General features: G+C 41.1%; 1 protein-coding gene across 1 annotated transcript; it reads right to left on the bottom strand.

Moving 5' to 3' along the window:
- Positions 1-664: 664 nt before the first annotated feature.
- Positions 665-17,470, bottom strand: ZNF622 (zinc finger protein 622). Its single transcript, XM_045005744.1, has 7 exons — positions 17,309-17,470; positions 12,344-12,949; positions 10,440-10,679; positions 9,363-9,525; positions 8,583-8,695; positions 2,919-3,062; positions 665-1,631 (listed from the first exon to the last, which is right to left on the bottom strand). The coding sequence occupies exons 2-7, from the start codon at positions 12,945-12,947 to the stop codon at positions 1,504-1,506; spliced, it is 1,392 nt and encodes a 463-aa protein (XP_044861679.1). The 5' UTR covers positions 12,948-12,949; positions 17,309-17,470; the 3' UTR covers positions 665-1,503.
- Positions 17,471-17,515: the final 45 nt, after the last annotated feature.

Genomic DNA, 17,515 nt, shown 5'->3' with positions numbered 1-17,515 from the left:
CTTCCTTAAGCCAAAATTATACCAAGGTGGAGTACTATTCATGTAGTTTTTCTAAAAACATGAGCTGGCTATCATTCATGCTTAATTTTCAGTGAAATTTACATTAATAATCCTTACCTTCCCAATAAACCACTAATGTATCAATCCTAATGATGAAATTCAGATTTTTCATAAACCTAATAGTAGTCCCAGGAAACAGAAAGAAGGTTCTGTGTATGTACAGCTAGAGCTAGAGGGGAGACCAAATCTTTGTCACAGAAATAATCTCATGGCACAGGGTTAAAACTTGCATTTAATTTGACTAAGTAATGTAGTAGTAGCTGGGATAACCTTGGGAGAAAAGACTGGTTCTTAGCCACATTCCATAGTCAGTCACCTAGCACTGGTGTGCACCATGCTGACATGTTCATATTTCTGCACTTCTCATACTCTACTGCAACTGTGGGGTGACAAAGGTAACAGCATATCTGATTTCTGACTGATGCCAGACAGACCCGTTTAGCAGACTGCTTTTCTAGAGAAGATTGTGTGGTCGGTGTGTTTTATCAAGAATGTAAAAATGGCTCTCTACACAAGTGCAAAGGTGACCACTACCTTAACTTTTCAACTCTCATCAGTAATGAGTAATTTTAACAATTCATAATGGGAGTGGTGCTGGTAAAAATACTTTAAACGTATACTTTAATTTGAATAAAGTATTCAAAACATTACAATGAAGTTAAATCCAAACAGACAACTTGTAATATTTGTAGTAAACCCAACTGTTTCCTGGCACAGTGAGTCTGACAGGATAGAAACTATTAACTGAAACTCTGGAACTATGGTTTCAGAACAAAAAATAACCATTTCCTTTTAGGTCAAGTGTTACTTCAAACAACTAGCAGGGAAATTTCTACATAAACTGAACACAACTGAGTAGATACCCGGCACTCATCATGTGCTGGCAATGTGCTCATTTTGAAAAGCTCTCCTTAAGTCACCCACTGAAGGATTTTAACACTCCTGTCTAAAGTGCCTCTTACAAGATTGTTTGATATAAAGAAAGTGTATAACTTTGGTAAAGCGCTCTCTCCTACTTCATACAAAAGAAAATCATCTGCCCTAATCCAGAAGGGCTGAAGCGCAGGCCTCTTTCTCGCCTCAGGTTTATAATCAGAATCTTCTCTTAGCCACCCCTCTCCCCAGTTTTCTGAAATTCAATTACAACACCAAGTTAGCTATTCAACCAAAACCTACTGCATAAAGATGGACACTAGTAGAATGTGCATCATCTACACCAGTGACTAACCTATATCACATACTTTATTTGGACACTTAAATGTGATAGGCCAGTTATTAGAATACAAGATCTCTTAACAAGATTTGGGCAGAGGAGGAATAGTAGCATCCAGACAGTCCTTGGCTAGGTACCAGGGTCCATTTTAATGACATTCCCACCCCACCCCCGAAAAAGCTATTAATTCTCCTCTCTTGGAACAAGCTCCGTAGAGCAGTTGTGGCAGCTCAGAATCTGACTTGCATCCGGAAATGCATCTGCTTTGTAGCATTGTTACTCATTCCCGTCTTCAGCATCCACTTAGACTTCATCCTCTGTAGATACTGCATGTCACGTTCACGTGCTAGGGCTGCTCCTTTTGTAAAGGAGAAAAGGGTGAAAAGTTAGTAGCTTACAAGACTGATCTACAGTATAAGGCCTTGCTGCCAATTACACCAGTCTAGTTGCAGCAATATAGTTACCCAGGTCTAAACGTCTAGGTAGACACTTATTCTGCAGTAAGAGTGGCTTGTTTCATTTTAGCTTTACCTTCTCCCCAAGCAATGTAAACTAAGCTGAAAAGAGGCCTCATGCTGGAATAAGAGTGTCCAACATATTAAATGGCAAGAACAGAAGATGCTAGCACTGACAGCTGAAGGAAAGAGTGACACACAAATGGACAGGTAATCTTAATTACCGTCAGCCACCTCTGACAAAGAAACTATTAACCTTAGAACCTGACACATTCAGGGTGACAGCCTTACTTTGTGGTCAATACAATATTTATGTTCCTATTTGAGTATCAAAATAATGTTTAGAATTCAATTCTAGATTAATCCTCTGAAGTATTCCGCAATACTTTACACTTACACAACAGGCTTGGGCATAGCACTGTTCAGACAAAATATCTGAACTACACAGTTACAGTGCAATACATATAGCTGCAGTAGTGCAGGAGCGAAGAGAAGTACAATAGCACAAACTAAGGGAGAACATGTAATAACTGAAAACAGGATTTGAATTTAGCAGGCAGGAACAGGCTATGCAACTTCTAGTTCTGAAAAACCAACCTCACCTTTATTTATTTTGTACATTAGCCTAGATTCATCCTTCATAACTTCACATCACCCAACTGTGACTGGAAAGTTTCAGGCTTGTACACAAATGCACTTTTGGTATAAGAAGCAGTGTGTCTACAATTAATTTGTGTATATGCAGGGGTGGCAAATTTCTACAATGTATTGTGCTTACGTGCCAGAAATGAAGAGGACACCCAAAAGTCAGATATGGTGCAGGAGACAAGGTCCAAGCTTTTACCACAGAGCAGTGATGCTCTTCTCACTTTTCACCTACCAGAAGTTTAGTTTCTCCTTGCAAAAGTGATATTGCTCTTTGCTAGGAAGTGAAGTACCAAATCTGACAACACCTAGCAGTAGCTATATGGACAGAATTCAATCATGTAAATACTAGTATAAGGAGACTACTCTAAGAGTGTGCCTACACAGGGAGCGGCAGCAAGTCTCACAGCCCGGGATGGCTCACATACAGCACTAAAAATAGCGGAGTAGATGCTTGAGCTGGGCTGGAAACCAGGGTCTGACACCCACCCGCCTCCAAGAATACAGGCTCAAGAGAGTTTAAAGAACTTAAGTTTGTCACTTACCTGTACTGCTTGTCCAACCCAGAGCTTTGTACTGTTGCAACACCCTGCCCACTGCCGCCTTATTTTTAGCAACAGCCACTGCTCTTGACAAACCAAACCGCTGCTTGTAGTATCTCATCAAAGAACGGTGACCAACCCTGGCACCTGTTACACAAGAGAATATTTTACAGTTTAAGTCAAGCACAATGAGCCAGCTTTTGAAGCAAAGTAATCGTCCACGCGCCTCTGGAAATTAATCACATTGAGGAGTGCCTTTTAAAAGGGTCTGATGTTTTAGGACTATGATAGAGTGTGACTAATGTAGCAGCTTCTATAGTATACCACATGTTGGAGAGAGGAAAGGCAGAAAAAGACCAGCAGCTCAACTAAAGGATGGCTAGGAATTATAAAAGCCTCCAGGAAGATTTAATTAAAGGCAGGAAATGGAGAGGACGACTGACTGTTAGTTTTGTTGCAAGGATTTGGGCCAGCTTTTTATGCTAGAAGGAACCTTTATAATCAGCTAGTCTAAAGAATACAGGCCAAAGAATTTCACCTAGTAATTCCTGCATCAAGCCCAATAACTTCTGGTTGAACTAGAGCATCTCATTTAGAAAGCCATCCCATCTTGATTTAAGGGTCAGTAGGAGTCACTGTCCTAATGACAAAACAATACAAATTCACTAAGGTTCTCTACTCCTTGTGAAACAATAGAGATGATCAATCTGAGTTGTGCAGAGTCAAAAAAATGGGCCCAACATCAAGATTTATATAACATGATAAGTACAGAGGATTTGCATTTACATGGCACCGTGTTTTGTAACTGGTCAAATAGTCAGACAGCACGTTAACATCATTACACAATTCAGGAGTACGGGAGAGATTTTCTAATTACATTTTTACTGCCAAACCAGAACATGAAGACTGGTAGGGTAAGTTGTGTTAGTTATAACAGTCCCTTCTTGTTTCATGACATTTGATGAATAAAGCCTCTGCCTATCACTGGAATAAATCTTATTTCCCTTCCCTCCATTTTTTTAAACAAACTGACAATTTGTCGGGTTATACTAAGTAGTGAAAACAGGAAAGGTAATTTCATGGCAAAATACAGCCCCAATAACACAGCAGCCTGCAGAAGTGCTCTGTGGAGACCTGAAGCTCCAATCACACAAGAGTTTGCAGGACTGGAATCCAAAACTCTGAATTCCCTCGAGATCTTCAGTTACTACTTTGTGATCCCCTGTGGAACCCCTGCATAAACAAATCAAACTGGAATGGCTAACATTCCCCCGCTCACTGGATAATAAAGAAAAACGGGTAATGAAGGGACAGACTCTGCAGCCAAAATGCTTAATTCCACAAAGATGAGCACTTATGACGAGAACAAATGCCTGTTTTCCTGTTTGTCAACAGTGACTGTCAACCCCTAGTTGCTAACAATTGCTAATTTTGATGACAGCTTTTATATTTTCCTGAAGTGAGAGAGACTTGTGCTTATTGACATGGCAGACCAATGACACCAAGGAGGTGAATACTGACTTTACTTTGTGGTTACTAGCACCGAAACACTGATCAGATGTGTCGTCGCATGTTAGTTACAGCTACAGGGAAGGAAAACCCTAGACTAGACAGTGATGTGGTTTAGGTTTTTTAGTTCAACAGTACTCTGTTAAGATGTACTCTTAGCCCATATGATTCTACAAATCTCCTTTAACTATTTTCTGTCCAGTAATCTTCTAAAAAGAGGTGAAAGCAGAATGGATAAAAATTGATTAAAAAAAGAATTAAATTAAATTTAAATTAAAAAACAATTAAGACCATAGGTTTATTTTAAAAAAAATTAAAATTAAATTTGAAATGATTAGTCTATCAAAATAATTTAATTAAAAACAATATTCAAGCAGTACAAGTTTGCTGCTGAAGTTTTAAAGAAAGTCAAACCACTGAACTGGTGGCAGTCACTGTCTAAGCACCTGGAACCACTGAGTTTGTTAAAGACTAGGGCTGTTGATTAATTGCAGTTAACTCACGCGATTAACTCAAAAAAACACTCCAATGCGGACACTACAGAACCCGAACCACCAAAAAAGAAAATCAACCTTCTGCTCGGTGGCATCTGACTCAGATGATGAAAATGAACATGCGTCAGTCTGCTCTGCTCTGCTTTGGATTGTCATTGAGCAGAACCCATCATCAGCATGGACGCATGTCCTCTGGAATGGTGGCTGAAGCATGAAGGGACATATGAACCTTTAGGGCATTTGGCATGTAAATATCTTGTGATACTGGCTACAACAGTGCCATGAGAACGCCTGGTCTCACTTTCAGGTGACATTGTAAACAAGAAGCATGCAGCATTAGCTCCTGAAAATGTAAACAAACTTGCTTGTCTGAGCTGAACAAAAAGGAGGACTGAGAGGACTTGTAGGCTCTAAAGTTTTACATTGTTTTATTTTTGAGTGCAGGGGTTGTTTTTTTTTTTTAAACAAAATTCTACATCTGTAAATTTAACTCTCACGATAAAGAGATTGCACTACAAGAGTTGCAACAGTGAAATTGAAAAATACTATTTCTTTTATTTTATACAGTGCAAATATTTGTAATAAAAAATAAAATGTGCACTGTACACTTTGTATTGTGTTGTAATTAAAATCAATATATTTGAAAATGTAGAAAACATACAAAAATATTTAAATAAATGGTATTCTATTATTGATTAATCAGGTGATCAATCGCAATTTTTTTTAATTGCTTGATAGCTCCTATTAAAGGCCAAAGCCAGCTTCTGAGAGCAGTTGCCAGGGGGAGGAATAGCTCAGTGGTTTGAGCATTGGCCTGCTAAACCCAGGGTTGTGAGTTCAATCCTTGAGGGGGCCACTTAGGGATCTGGGGCAAAAAACTGGTCCTGCTAGTGAAGGCAGGGGGCTGGACTCGATGACCTTTCAAGGTCCCTTCCAGTTCTAGGAGATTGGTATATCTCCAATTCTTTTCTTTTTCTTTTTTTTCTTTTCTTTTCTACAGATGCAGAGAGAATATTTTCTTCATTTCAGTTTATTCGACTAGTTCAGTTCAATAACTAATTAATTCAAAGCTGAGAAACCAACTGGGAGGTGAAAAAGCAGGAAACCTTGTTTTCCTCCTCCAATCTATAAATAAAAAAAGATGATAGGCTGAGCTAATAGTCCTAAAATCTTGTAGGCCATGGTGGCCAAAAACAATCATTTCAATTCACTAACTATTGAGAATTCTCATTTATTAAAGAAAGGAAGGAAGTTTTAAATGCAAAACATGTTTTGATAAATGTACTGGGGAAATGTGTTTAAGGTCATTTTAAAAGTGCTGGTTTTCCAGGTTTGGTGCATTTTTAATTGAATTCCAACTTGTATCCAAATTGGCACAAATACCAAGTTACAAAAAAAAACCTCAAATCAATCTAGTCAGAAAGAAATGAATCATTCACCATTTTCAAACATAAAAATTAAGCAGCCGAATCAATGTGTATTAAGCAATATACTTGTTTAAATAAGTGTACTAATACCGTGTATCCTCCTGGTTAGAACAAAAGCAGAAAATTTAGCATGTTTTAATTAAAACATGTTTTAATAGTTATCAACGACTAAGAATCAACCTTTCCTTAGAAAAATAACTGAAGTGCGCAAATGCATAATAAGATTAAAATCAATAATTTAATTCTACCTTGCCTGGAAGTGTATTTTTATCATTCCAGCCTCCCTAAGTGAACTTTCACATACTCCATTGTTCCACTCACATATCTTGCAAATGAATTACACGCCAGGTATCTACACGTCCGATAATTAGATTTGTTTAAAAAGTGTCCAGTCTTTAATATTAAAGTGGCGGTTTAGCAAATAAGCTAGATGACCTCATTTTACACCAACCAAATCTACTCTAGAAATACAAGTATTGCACAACAGATAGGAACACAGATGGCTTGGAAAAATGAACTTTTGAGTGCTGCTGTATTAGCCTTTCCATGCACTGAAATGGTGATGGATTAAAACACCTTTATCATTGTAACATGCAATAAACATCTACAGAACCTTTGCAGAGAAAGGCGGTCTGATTACACAGGGTAGAATTAAAAAAAAAAAAAAAAATTTAAAGCACCACAGTGCCCCCTACTGGTTTCCCATCATTGATCAATTTAGAGATCAAAAGATATGCAAGGTATCACTAGACCAGCTACAATTTAGTGAGAAAATCATCAGTTTTTCTATTTATGCACCAGTATTTACTAATGTTTTTCACCCTCAAAACTAAACGGGACCAGAATTAAAAAACAAAGCATTTGTACCCTTTTTTAAAAGGCAGATCAAGAAGTGTTTTGATTTGTTTTTTTAAACTATAAATGTCAGGTCTGGCATATGTTTGACATTACCCTGAAAGAATGGGATTTTTCACAAAAGTCTTTATAGACCTGCAGCATATAAAAAGTGAAACTGACTATGTGAGACAAACTATGAAACTGGAAGGAGGAAGATTTTCAAAGAAGTAAAAGGGAGTTTGGCACTCATCTCCCATTGAAAGTCTCCCCCAGACTGCAGTAAAACAAAAACAGAAGAGAAAGCTTCTCCTCTAATCTTTCAGTTCTAACCATTTTAGGCTTAGTTGCTCCTGGTGACAATAGATGTTATTTTTAAGATGGGGCCCTTCAGCTCAGTTGCTTAAGAGGAAAGGCCTCTTTTTGTTAAAGATTTAACATCCAACTCTTCCATAGGAAGGCTGAGAAAGCTCCTACTTTGGTTTGCTGGTCCTTCAAAGAGTCCTTCAGCAAAAACAGAATACAAAATGCAATGTTCCTGATATTTTTGAAGTTTTAAAAAACAAACAGCCTCCCTTACTGCACCACAGCTGCTTTTCATGCCATCTTTAACCACCATAAGTTGTAATAAATCATAAAGAACCAAAAAACAGTACAAAAGCAACGGTTCCTCCACTGATCACCTTTAAAGAGACATATCAATTTATTCACTATCTGCATTTTCTTTAAAACCTACTACCGTTTCAAGTAATACACACAAGACTATTGTAACTAAAATTGGAGGAAAGATCTCTTTTCCCATTTTCACGGTGCATTTGACAGCACTTTACAGGATCACGGGGATGTGCTGATATTAAGCATATGCAAGGGATCTCAGCATGTGGAACTATACACCAAAGCATCAGACAGTGTAGAAATGAATACACAAACAACAATATGTGGTTGCTTAAGGAAATTAATATCTGAGTAAGAGGTTGTCAAAATTAGTTACCTATGACCAGGTTACACTGCACAGAACTACACTGGAAGAACTTACTCTCTGTAAGATGTATTGCAATGAAGTACATATTACATCCTGGGCATGCATGAAGTAAGTCAAGGGTAAATAAGAGGAAGTGATGTCCAAACACACACACACAAAAGCAAGGGGATGACAAGTTAGAAAGACTAAGAAATCTAATACATTTCAATTTGAGCTAACTGAATAAGAGTCTTCAATTTGAAAACTGGAACAAAAGAATTTGAGATCAAAGCAGATGAAGGACAAGTGGATAGCAAACCGTTTGCTTCATGACACAAATGGGAATTTCACATGACAATCTCTCTGTCTTTGTTGGCAATAATTTAAACTACAGCAAAGCCAAGAAGATAGGTACTTTTGATACAGTATTTATTATACAGACCTGAAGGGAGGATCAATTCCATACTTTCGTCATCATATTCTAAATTCTTCCCTGCTGGGAGCTCTCCAGACATCACCACATCCTCTCCTTCCCCGTGATCAGGGTAACTGCTCCTGTGGAACAGCAGCAGCAGCTGCTAAATTACACACCCAAACTCCTTCCCAGACCCCGCACTCCGTCCTGCACCCCAATCCCCTGCCCCAGCACCAAACTCCTTCCCAGAGCCCAGACCCCTCACCCTCTCCTGCACCCCAACACCCTGCACCAGCCCGGAGCTCCCCCCTGCACCCAACCTCCCTTCCAGACCCCGCAGCCCCTCCATTAATATAGCAGAAATGTGCAGTCCATGATGACTTACCAAAATTCGTAGAGTGGCCCCCCTATGAAAATTATTGCCCACCCCTGGTATGGATGGACAACAGCATCCTAACAGGTCTAACATTTCATTGTAAATAAATAAATAAAATAAATAAATAAAACCACAAACTCAACAACAGCACACACTATTATGCACTTGTATACTTGGAAGGGTTGTTTAATATATTATTAGTATTAAAGTGAATGCTTAAGGTGTTATTTTTTTCTGAAGTGCACAGTAGCTTTGTCCCCAAGACAGCTTCTGACTGATGAATTGATTTTTCAAGAATTGCTAGGACCTTAAGTATAAACGTTAAAAATAGGTCTAGTTTCTAGAAGGTCAACAACGGAAAAGTGGGTTTCAAGTTTCAACACTTCTCTCTGCTTTCAATTTTGTGGCAAGGAAGAAAAAAATTTCCCTACCTAAAATCATAGAAGTCTGCAAATTCCAAGGCAGCATCCCCATCTGTGAAGAGCTTGCAGTGGCTTTTATCATTCATATGACCCTGCACTGCTTCTGTTGAGTAGAAGGATTTCCCCTTCTCATTGCACCACAGGCAGATTTTCCCAACACCAACTTTCTCTCCTGCACACGGGGGGGAAGGAGAAAAAAAAAGAAAAGAAAAGAAAAGTATAATTTGGAGTTTACATTCAATTCAATGATCAATTTTGGCATCCCTGAAGTGGTTATCTCCACTTGCAGATGGGAGATCTGAGTCACAGCCAGGGTAAGTGACTTTCTCCAGATTAGAGAGTCATTGCCAGAAACTGAATTAGGGCCCTGGTCCCCCTGGACTTTAACCACTCTGCCGCCTCACAGAAGAAGTCCATGTATTTAAAGAATAATTCAAATGACAGAACAGAGGGCTTCACACACACTGGGCAAAAACTCTGAGATGCTATAAAAAAAGGTTTTATTTTGTGCATTTTCTTCCTCGTTCCAAGGAGTTAGTTCCTGTGAGAAGAGTTTTAGTGAGGATAGATAAATTTAATATGAATCTAGTTTGATTATAGCAAACATTCCATTTGTGGTGGAGCTGCTTTCTTATAACTGTAATAGTAGTTTGGCAAATATTTGCATCATCATTCACTAGGAGAGCTATGAGTCCATGTAATAGGCACACCCTGTGTAAATATTTCAGAACTTGAAGTTTTTTGCATAAACCGCATGCTGTTTAAACCAATACTATTAGAGATCAGGTTAAGACCTAATATGGGGGCAGACTATCCAAAAGCTGTCCAGTGCAGCAGGGTTCTTATACTTTCCTCTGAAGCATCTGGTACTGGTCACTGTCAGAGACAGTACATTGAACTAAATAGACCTGAGGCCTGACAGAATATGGTTATTCCTAGATCTACTGGAATTAAGTCATACATTTGACTGAATGAAAGTCATGAATACCACATGACACTGAAGTCATAGCTCAAATCTTGGAAACTTTATTGCAACAAAACAGGGTATTTAACTGGGGGGGGGGGATGAAGAAGAGTCACGCTTACCCAAGTACTTAATCAGTCCCCTGAGATCCACAAGGTATTCTATATCTGGAATAAAGAAACTGTGGGCTTTTGTCATGTGGGCCACATTTTTCATGAGAGAGCTTGAATGGTGAGGACAAAACAAGCAGTCTGTGAGTGGTACTGCACCAGCAGCAATCTGTTTCTCATCTTCACCCACTGCACCTTCCATCTGCTCATCTTCAGAATCTCCAACTTCATCAGAATCTGCATCCTCCCAGCCTTTCAGTGCAAGTTAAAACATTAGGTTTATTTACATCATCTTTTTTTCAAGCAAATAAGTGTAATCTGTATGCTCTAGTACAGAATATGTTTACAACACCAGTAATAATTATAAACTGATATAAAATGCTGTGTTCTAATTACTATACAGACATTTAAATCAATCAAGTGGTGAGCTCATACCACTGTCAATAAAACTAACTTACAAAGAAATGACGGACGCTTAAGGCAAAAGTCAAAACTGCTCATAACAGGGTCACCAGATCTAAGAATTTAGTTACAATTTTCTCTAGTATGAAAATCCTATTGCTGTTTAGGAGCAACATTACTACTGTACCATGTAACATTAAAACAAAGCATAACTGGTAAAAAAGCAACCCAATTCTGTCATAAACATGAGGATTTTGATTTCCTGTAGTGACTGAGCAGCAAGTTATAAAATCAAAGATACTCTTTTCATATATACATCTTTATGACAAAAGAAACATTTTAAGTTATCTATAAGCAGTGTTCTTAAAGTAACTGGAGCTATGTAATTGCTTTCATGTCACTTGTACTGCTTCCAGTTATGGTTTTTTCTCCTCTGATACTCATGCAAGATCCCACACATTGCTCTGTCAATATACTTCAAATTTCACTGGAGAGGGTAAAAGTGTATGTGGGGGGGGAGGAAAGGGGCATCAAGATAATTTCCCATGACACTTCAGTCTTCTGTAAATGCCAAGAAGGGCCAACTGAGAAGGCTGTTTGTGATGTCCATTAGGAACTAGAAGACAGTAAACTCATTTCACATAGGCCACTGGAGAGTTCTCAGATGGTAACTATTAATTACCAACCTAGATGGGATTCAAACCAGTGACCTGATAATGTTACTATCGGATACTGGTTTCTAGCTTTAAAAGCCTGAAACTGACAATCCTTTGACCTGTGTTTGCAGTATTGCTGTAGCTGCGTTGGTCCCAGGATAATCACAGAAAGACCACTCCTTTCTTACTCTCTCTAATCCTTTCATGGTACACCTCTAAACAAACAGCACCAGTATCAAAACGTTAAAGGTAAAATGAATGCTCAGAAACCTCCTGAGATACAGTGTTACAACTTAAAGCAAAATAGTTTCATGTTGGTTTCTTCTTTATATATCTTCCAAAACAGAGTACAGAAACGGGTTTATCGTACAACAGCTGATGACGTGTCTAACATCTAACACATGGGGACCTGATCCCCACCGACATCAATGGAATTACTTCAGCATAAATCTGCTGTAACGGAGTGGAGCATTAGGCTAAGGAGTGCAGGTCCCTGCACTGCTTTTGATGGACATAATAGAAGCAGTAGTTATGAGAGAAAAACACATGGCCTCTATTCTGAGTAACTAGAAAACTTTTCAGTTCATCTTGAAAAAGAAAAAAGTTATGAATGAGATCGCTGGCCACTAAACCTTGCTAGACTTGAATCTTTCTTCCCTCTTTATGGCAAATATTTTTTTGTGGGAACCTCTTCTGTGTGAACTTTCATTAGAAAAAAGCCTCCCCCATGGAATTGTTAAGAATGTTTTCCTGCCTGGAGAAATTTTATTAAAAACACACAGGAGGCTTCCACCCAAAACCAATCACTAAGTTTGCTTACCCAGAGCCACCATTTTACCACCTTGCTGGCTTTCTTACCTTCTTCCATATCCTCCTCATCCTCTGCATCCTGTTTTGCCAGTTTCCGTGCCTGCTGTTCAAACCACTGTAGCCTTGGAGGTTTTTCCAATTGCTCTCTGCTCTGTGACAAATTACCTTCAGCAGAAGGTGGAGAGCTGCTTGTATCAGTTGGGAGCAATGGTATCTTCTTTGGAGACAAGGATGGCTGGGCCCTGATGGCTTGCTGAATAGCTATATTCATTTCATCATGGTTTAGGCTCTCCTGGGCCAGCCCCTTTTCCAGGTTCTTCTCATTTAAGGTTTCTACCTTCTTGTTGACAGCCTGGACAGCTTGTTTTTCAAGATCTAGGTGCTTCTTGGACTTCAAATGATTCTCATAGGCATTGAACGTGGAGAACCTCTTGCTGCAAACTGTGCAGTAGGTGGCAGTGACTTTGTTCTGTTCCTCTGTCACTGCTCTCTGAGCTAGGACTCTCTCTTGGAAATTCTCGGCAGTGACAGGTGGCATGTCAGCAACTTTCCGTTTTAGATTATATCTATGCCAGTCGGTTTTGTAGTGGGCACGCTGAACGTCAGCATCCTTAAAAGCCACACGGCAAGTAATGCAGGTATAAGACGCCATTACTGGGAAGCAAAGAAAGGCAGCATATCAAAAGAAAGTGATCAAAATACGGCAGGAGGAGGAGACATGAAAAACAAGCCAGCAGCAGGTCCTTGCCTGTCTGAGCAATTGCACATTTGATGCAATCCTGGTGCAGGTGCATTAGTAAAGTTTATGAAATGCTGATAACGCGTTAGACATTGCAAAGGATGAAACAAAGATATAAAGTTAGTCACAACTATCAAAGATGTATTACTATTTATTATTTGTATTATCGTAGCACCTAGAAGCCCTCATCATGGAGGACAAGGACCCTTAGGCCAAGTACACACACAAAGCAAAAGGATGGCCCAGGCCCCAAAGAGACTTATCTATAGCTCTCTCCACTTTTCACCAAAGAGCAAACTCCTGAAGTCTCTAGTCAGTAGGATGCAACCCGTAGGTCTTTAAAAAAGGGACATGATCATTTTAAAGAAAAAAATACTTCTGTTTGGTTTTTTTTAAGCCTTCTATTGTCACAAGAAATGACTCAGATAATACAGTGTGAAAGGGATAGAGAAAGCTTTCAGTTGGTCTTCAGCATATTGTGTACAATGACACTTTTTACCCTCCAATATCAGTCGTTTTCCCCTTTTGTATGTGAGAGTCTCCCACATAGCAACAGGGGAAAGTTAAATAGGAAAATGTGACTATAAAACAACAAAAACTGGCAGAGAGAATGAGGGACCATATTTTATTGTATGTTTGTAAAGTACCCAGCATAATGAGGCCCTCTGCTCGATTGGCGATTGCTGGGTACAGTAACACAAATACATAGCAACAATGGCTAAAGTTATCATTAACGCTTCTTTAAATTGAATAGATGCAATGCTGATGGAGTGACTTTAAAACCATAATGGATCGTAAGCTCTCTAGGGCAGGGACTGTCTTTTTGTTCTGTGTCTGTACAGCACTCGGAACAATAGAGTCCTGGTCCAGGACTGCTAGATGCTACAGTGGTAATAAACAACAAAACGGACACAAGGAAATGGTCACAAATTGAGATCAAACCCACCATGCCTGTTTACAGATATGTGACTAATCTAAGGAAAGCACAATTCAATCCTGTAATATGGAGGGGAGAAAAATCAAGTCCTGAACAGCAAACAAAAACTGCAATCCCCCCAAGGGGACCAATAGGCAGAAAAAACTCCCCCACAAACACTAGCATGAGCCTGTACAGCACTGAAAGGTATGGATTTTAATCCGAGGACAAGTACATTACAGAACTGACATTTCCTGTTAGAAACCAGCATTTGCTTTTGCTGTATTTCTTATCTGCAAATGCAGAGAAAAAACATGTACACACATGAGAAAATATGAAAAATGGTCATTTATAAGCAGTACAAAATAAACCAGTAAATTATTATACATAAAAGAAAAAGCCACTCATTCTTCACTGAGAAATGTCTATGTCAGGGGTAGGCAACCTATGGCACGTGTGCTAAAGGCGGCACGCGAGCTGATTTTCAGCGGCACTCACACTGCCCGGGTCCTGGCCACTGGTTCGGGGGGGGGGAGGGGGCGGGCTCTGCATTTTAATTTAATTTTAAATGAAGCTTCTTAAACATTTTAAAAACCTTATTTACTTTACATACAACAATAGTTTAGTTATATATTATAGACTTGTAGAAAGAGACCTTCTAAAAACATTAAAATGTATTACTGGCACGTGAAACCTTAAATTAGAGTGAATACATGAAGACTCAGCACAGCACTTCTGAAAGGTTGCCGACCCCGGGTCTATGTTCACTCAAATAGTTATGTTTTGTTTCAGTCAGGATCAACTTCACTCCCTGCTTTCTAATTCAAGTATGCACCACCTAACCCAGAGATGGGCCAAATCCAGCCCGCAGGACTGTCCTGCCCAGCCCTTGAGCTCCCAGGGAGGCTAGCCCCGGGCCCCTGCCCTGCTGGTCTTCCTCTCCCACTGCCTCAGCTGGCTGTGCTGCCAGCGCTCTGGGCGTTGGGGCTGCAAGCTCCCGCTGGGCAGTGCAGCTGCGAGAGCCGCCGCCGGCCTGCCCCGGGTGCTCTAGACTGCGTGGCGGTGCAGTTGGCTCCAGCTGGGCGGCACGGCTGCCAGTCCTGGTGTTCTGAGCGGCATGAAAAGGGGACGGGGCAGTTGGATAAGGGGCAGGGAGTTCCGGGGTAGGGGGGGCAGTCGGGGACAGGGAGTGTTCGGATAGGCATGGAAGTCCCAGGGAGCCTGTCAGGAGGCAGGGGTGTGGATAGGGGTCAGGGCAGTCAGGGGAGGTTGGATAGGAGGTGGGCTCCTGGGGCGGGGGTGGTTAGGGACGGGGATGGTCAGGGGACAAGGAGCAGGGGGGGCTGGATGGGTTGGAGGTCCTGGAGGGGCCAGTCAGGGGGCAGGAAATGGGGAACAGCCTTCCCTACCTGGCCCTCCATACAGTTTCAGAACCCAGATGTGGCCCTCAGGCCAAAAAGTTTGCCCACCCCTGACCTAACAATTGTAAATGGATATGAGAACCTTTCCATTCAGCAATACGTGGTCCTTGAAAGGAAAAATGATAACACTGCAAGCCATCTAAGAAGCACTTACTGATGTATAATTTAGACAGGTTCTTTTAAAATGATATTTTAGGTATTTGCTAACTCTTGTTAGAGTTACATGGCAAGCAAGAATGTTGCTAGATTCCTCTCTGACCAATTTCAGAAATAAAATTAAAACTCAAGAAAACCCAGAACAACCAAAAATATTTACACCTGCTAACTCACCAAAGGAACAATTCACTCTCTTTGAAGGTATAAAATAGAAGAGACTAACTATGGGATCACATGCTGCTATGTCAACTCTTCTGTTATACACACTTACTTTCATCCATAATTTTAACCTTAAAAAAAACCCTCAATTTTCTCTCTCTCACATGTCTGCATGAGTGTGTTGAGGGGGCAAAATTTAAATGTAACAATTTTTGGAATCCAAGAACAGACTTGTTTCATCTAATTTTTGGAAGAGTTAACTTGTTTGCCGTTGGTCCTCTACTGCACCTGATTTCTGCTACTTTAACATGACACCAAATCAATAGACTAGTGAACATAAGCACAGCCATACTGGGTCAGACCAATGGTCCGTCTACCCCGGTAGCCTGTCTTCCAACAGTAGCCAATGCCAGGTGCTTCAGAGGGAATCATCAAGTGATCCATCCCATGTCACCCATTCCCAGCTTCTGGCAAACAGAGGCTAGGGACACTTCAGAGCATGGTTTTGCATCCCTGCCCATCCTGGCTAACAGCCATTGGTAGACCGATCCTCCATGAATGTATCTAGTTTTTTTAAACCCTTTTATAGTCTTGGCCTTCACAACATCCTATGGCAAAAAGTTCCACAGGTTGACTGTGCCTTGTGTGAAGAAATACTTCCTTTTGTTCGTTTTAAACCTGCTACCTATTAATTTTATTTGGTGACCCCGTTCTTCTGTTATGTGAAGGAGTAAATAACACGTCTTTATATACTTTCTCCACAGCAGTCATGATTTTATAGATCTTGATCATATCCCCCCTTAGTCATTTCTTTTCCAAGCTGAGACGTTCCAGTCTTATTAATCTATCTCCATATGGAAGCTGTTCCATACCCCTAATCGATTTTTGTTGCCCTTTTCTGAACCTTTTCCAATTCCAGCATGTTAGAATGACAGCTGCTAAACAGAAGTTAGTAGAATATAAGAGCTTCTATTATGTAAGTTAGGAACTATAAAACCTAGATAAGAATGGCTTGACAAATAAATCAATTTTTGCCTTCACTTTGCGTTTCCTTTTTGGTGGTTTTAAATCAGATAATCCCAAAGTTACTTTTAAACACCATGAGTTGAGTTTAATGTCAAAAGAAACTCGGCTACAGATAAAATATACAGCGCGTGTATACGACTTACTAAACCTAGGAGGACAGGAGGGAGGCATAAAACAGCAGAAAGAGCATTAAAACAGGGTTGGTAGGATTCATGTCATGACTGTCTGGCTAATCAACTCCAACAACTCTTGCCCTGGGTGCCCTCCCTCCATGCCTGTCACACCCAGCAGAGCCCGGGCATGGAGCAACCCAGTCTGAGCTCCTGGGTTTAGGCCCAGCTTCTTTTTCTGCCACGAAGGTGGGGCTGCTAACAGCGATCCGGGCGCCGGGCACATCCCAGCACCAGCGCTGCCTCTGCGGGGGCAGGCGAGGGCCCCACGCCGCGGGACAGCCACAGGCGAGCGGTCCCAGCAGCGCTGCGCAGCTCCCCGGCTGCGGGACGGGAGCGCAGGGCCCCGGCGCAGGCCCCGGCGCAGGCCCAGGCCGCCCGCGGGCAGCTGAGCCGGGAAGGGGCCGGGGGTGGCCGGGCACCTACCTGCGGGGCGCGCGACGCCTGGCCGGGCTGGAACGCGGGGACAACGGGCCTGGAACGCTCGGCCCGCGGGGATTCCAACCTGGGTCGGCCACAAGCAGAGACCGCCCCGCCCCCCCCCGGTGACGGGCCGCGGCAGCAGGGAGGCGCCTCTAGCTGCTCTGCCGGAGGCCACCGCCCCCTGCCGGCCCGGCGGGCCCCATCTGCGGC

The sequence above is a fragment of the Mauremys mutica genome, chromosome 2 (assembly GCF_020497125.1).
Source record: "Mauremys mutica isolate MM-2020 ecotype Southern chromosome 2, ASM2049712v1, whole genome shotgun sequence".
NCBI classification, from domain to species: Eukaryota; Metazoa; Chordata; order Testudines; family Geoemydidae; genus Mauremys; species Mauremys mutica.
This window is presented reverse-complemented; position numbering and strand designations above follow the sequence as displayed.

Bases quoted from the DNA above. Each gene is read 5' to 3' on its own strand.
- ZNF622 (XM_045005744.1), bottom strand. From the start codon at position 12,947: ATGGCGTCTTATACCTGCATTACTTGCCGTGTGGCTTTTAAGGATGCT. The intron at 9,526-10,439 runs GTAAGCGTGACT...CCCCGTGTGCAG, and splicing joins GGGACTGATTAAGTACTTGG to GAGAGAAAGTTGGTGTTGGG. The intron at 1,632-2,918 runs GTAAGTGACAAA...CCTTTACAAAAG, and splicing joins GGGTTGGACAAGCAGTACAG to GAGCAGCCCTAGCACGTGAA.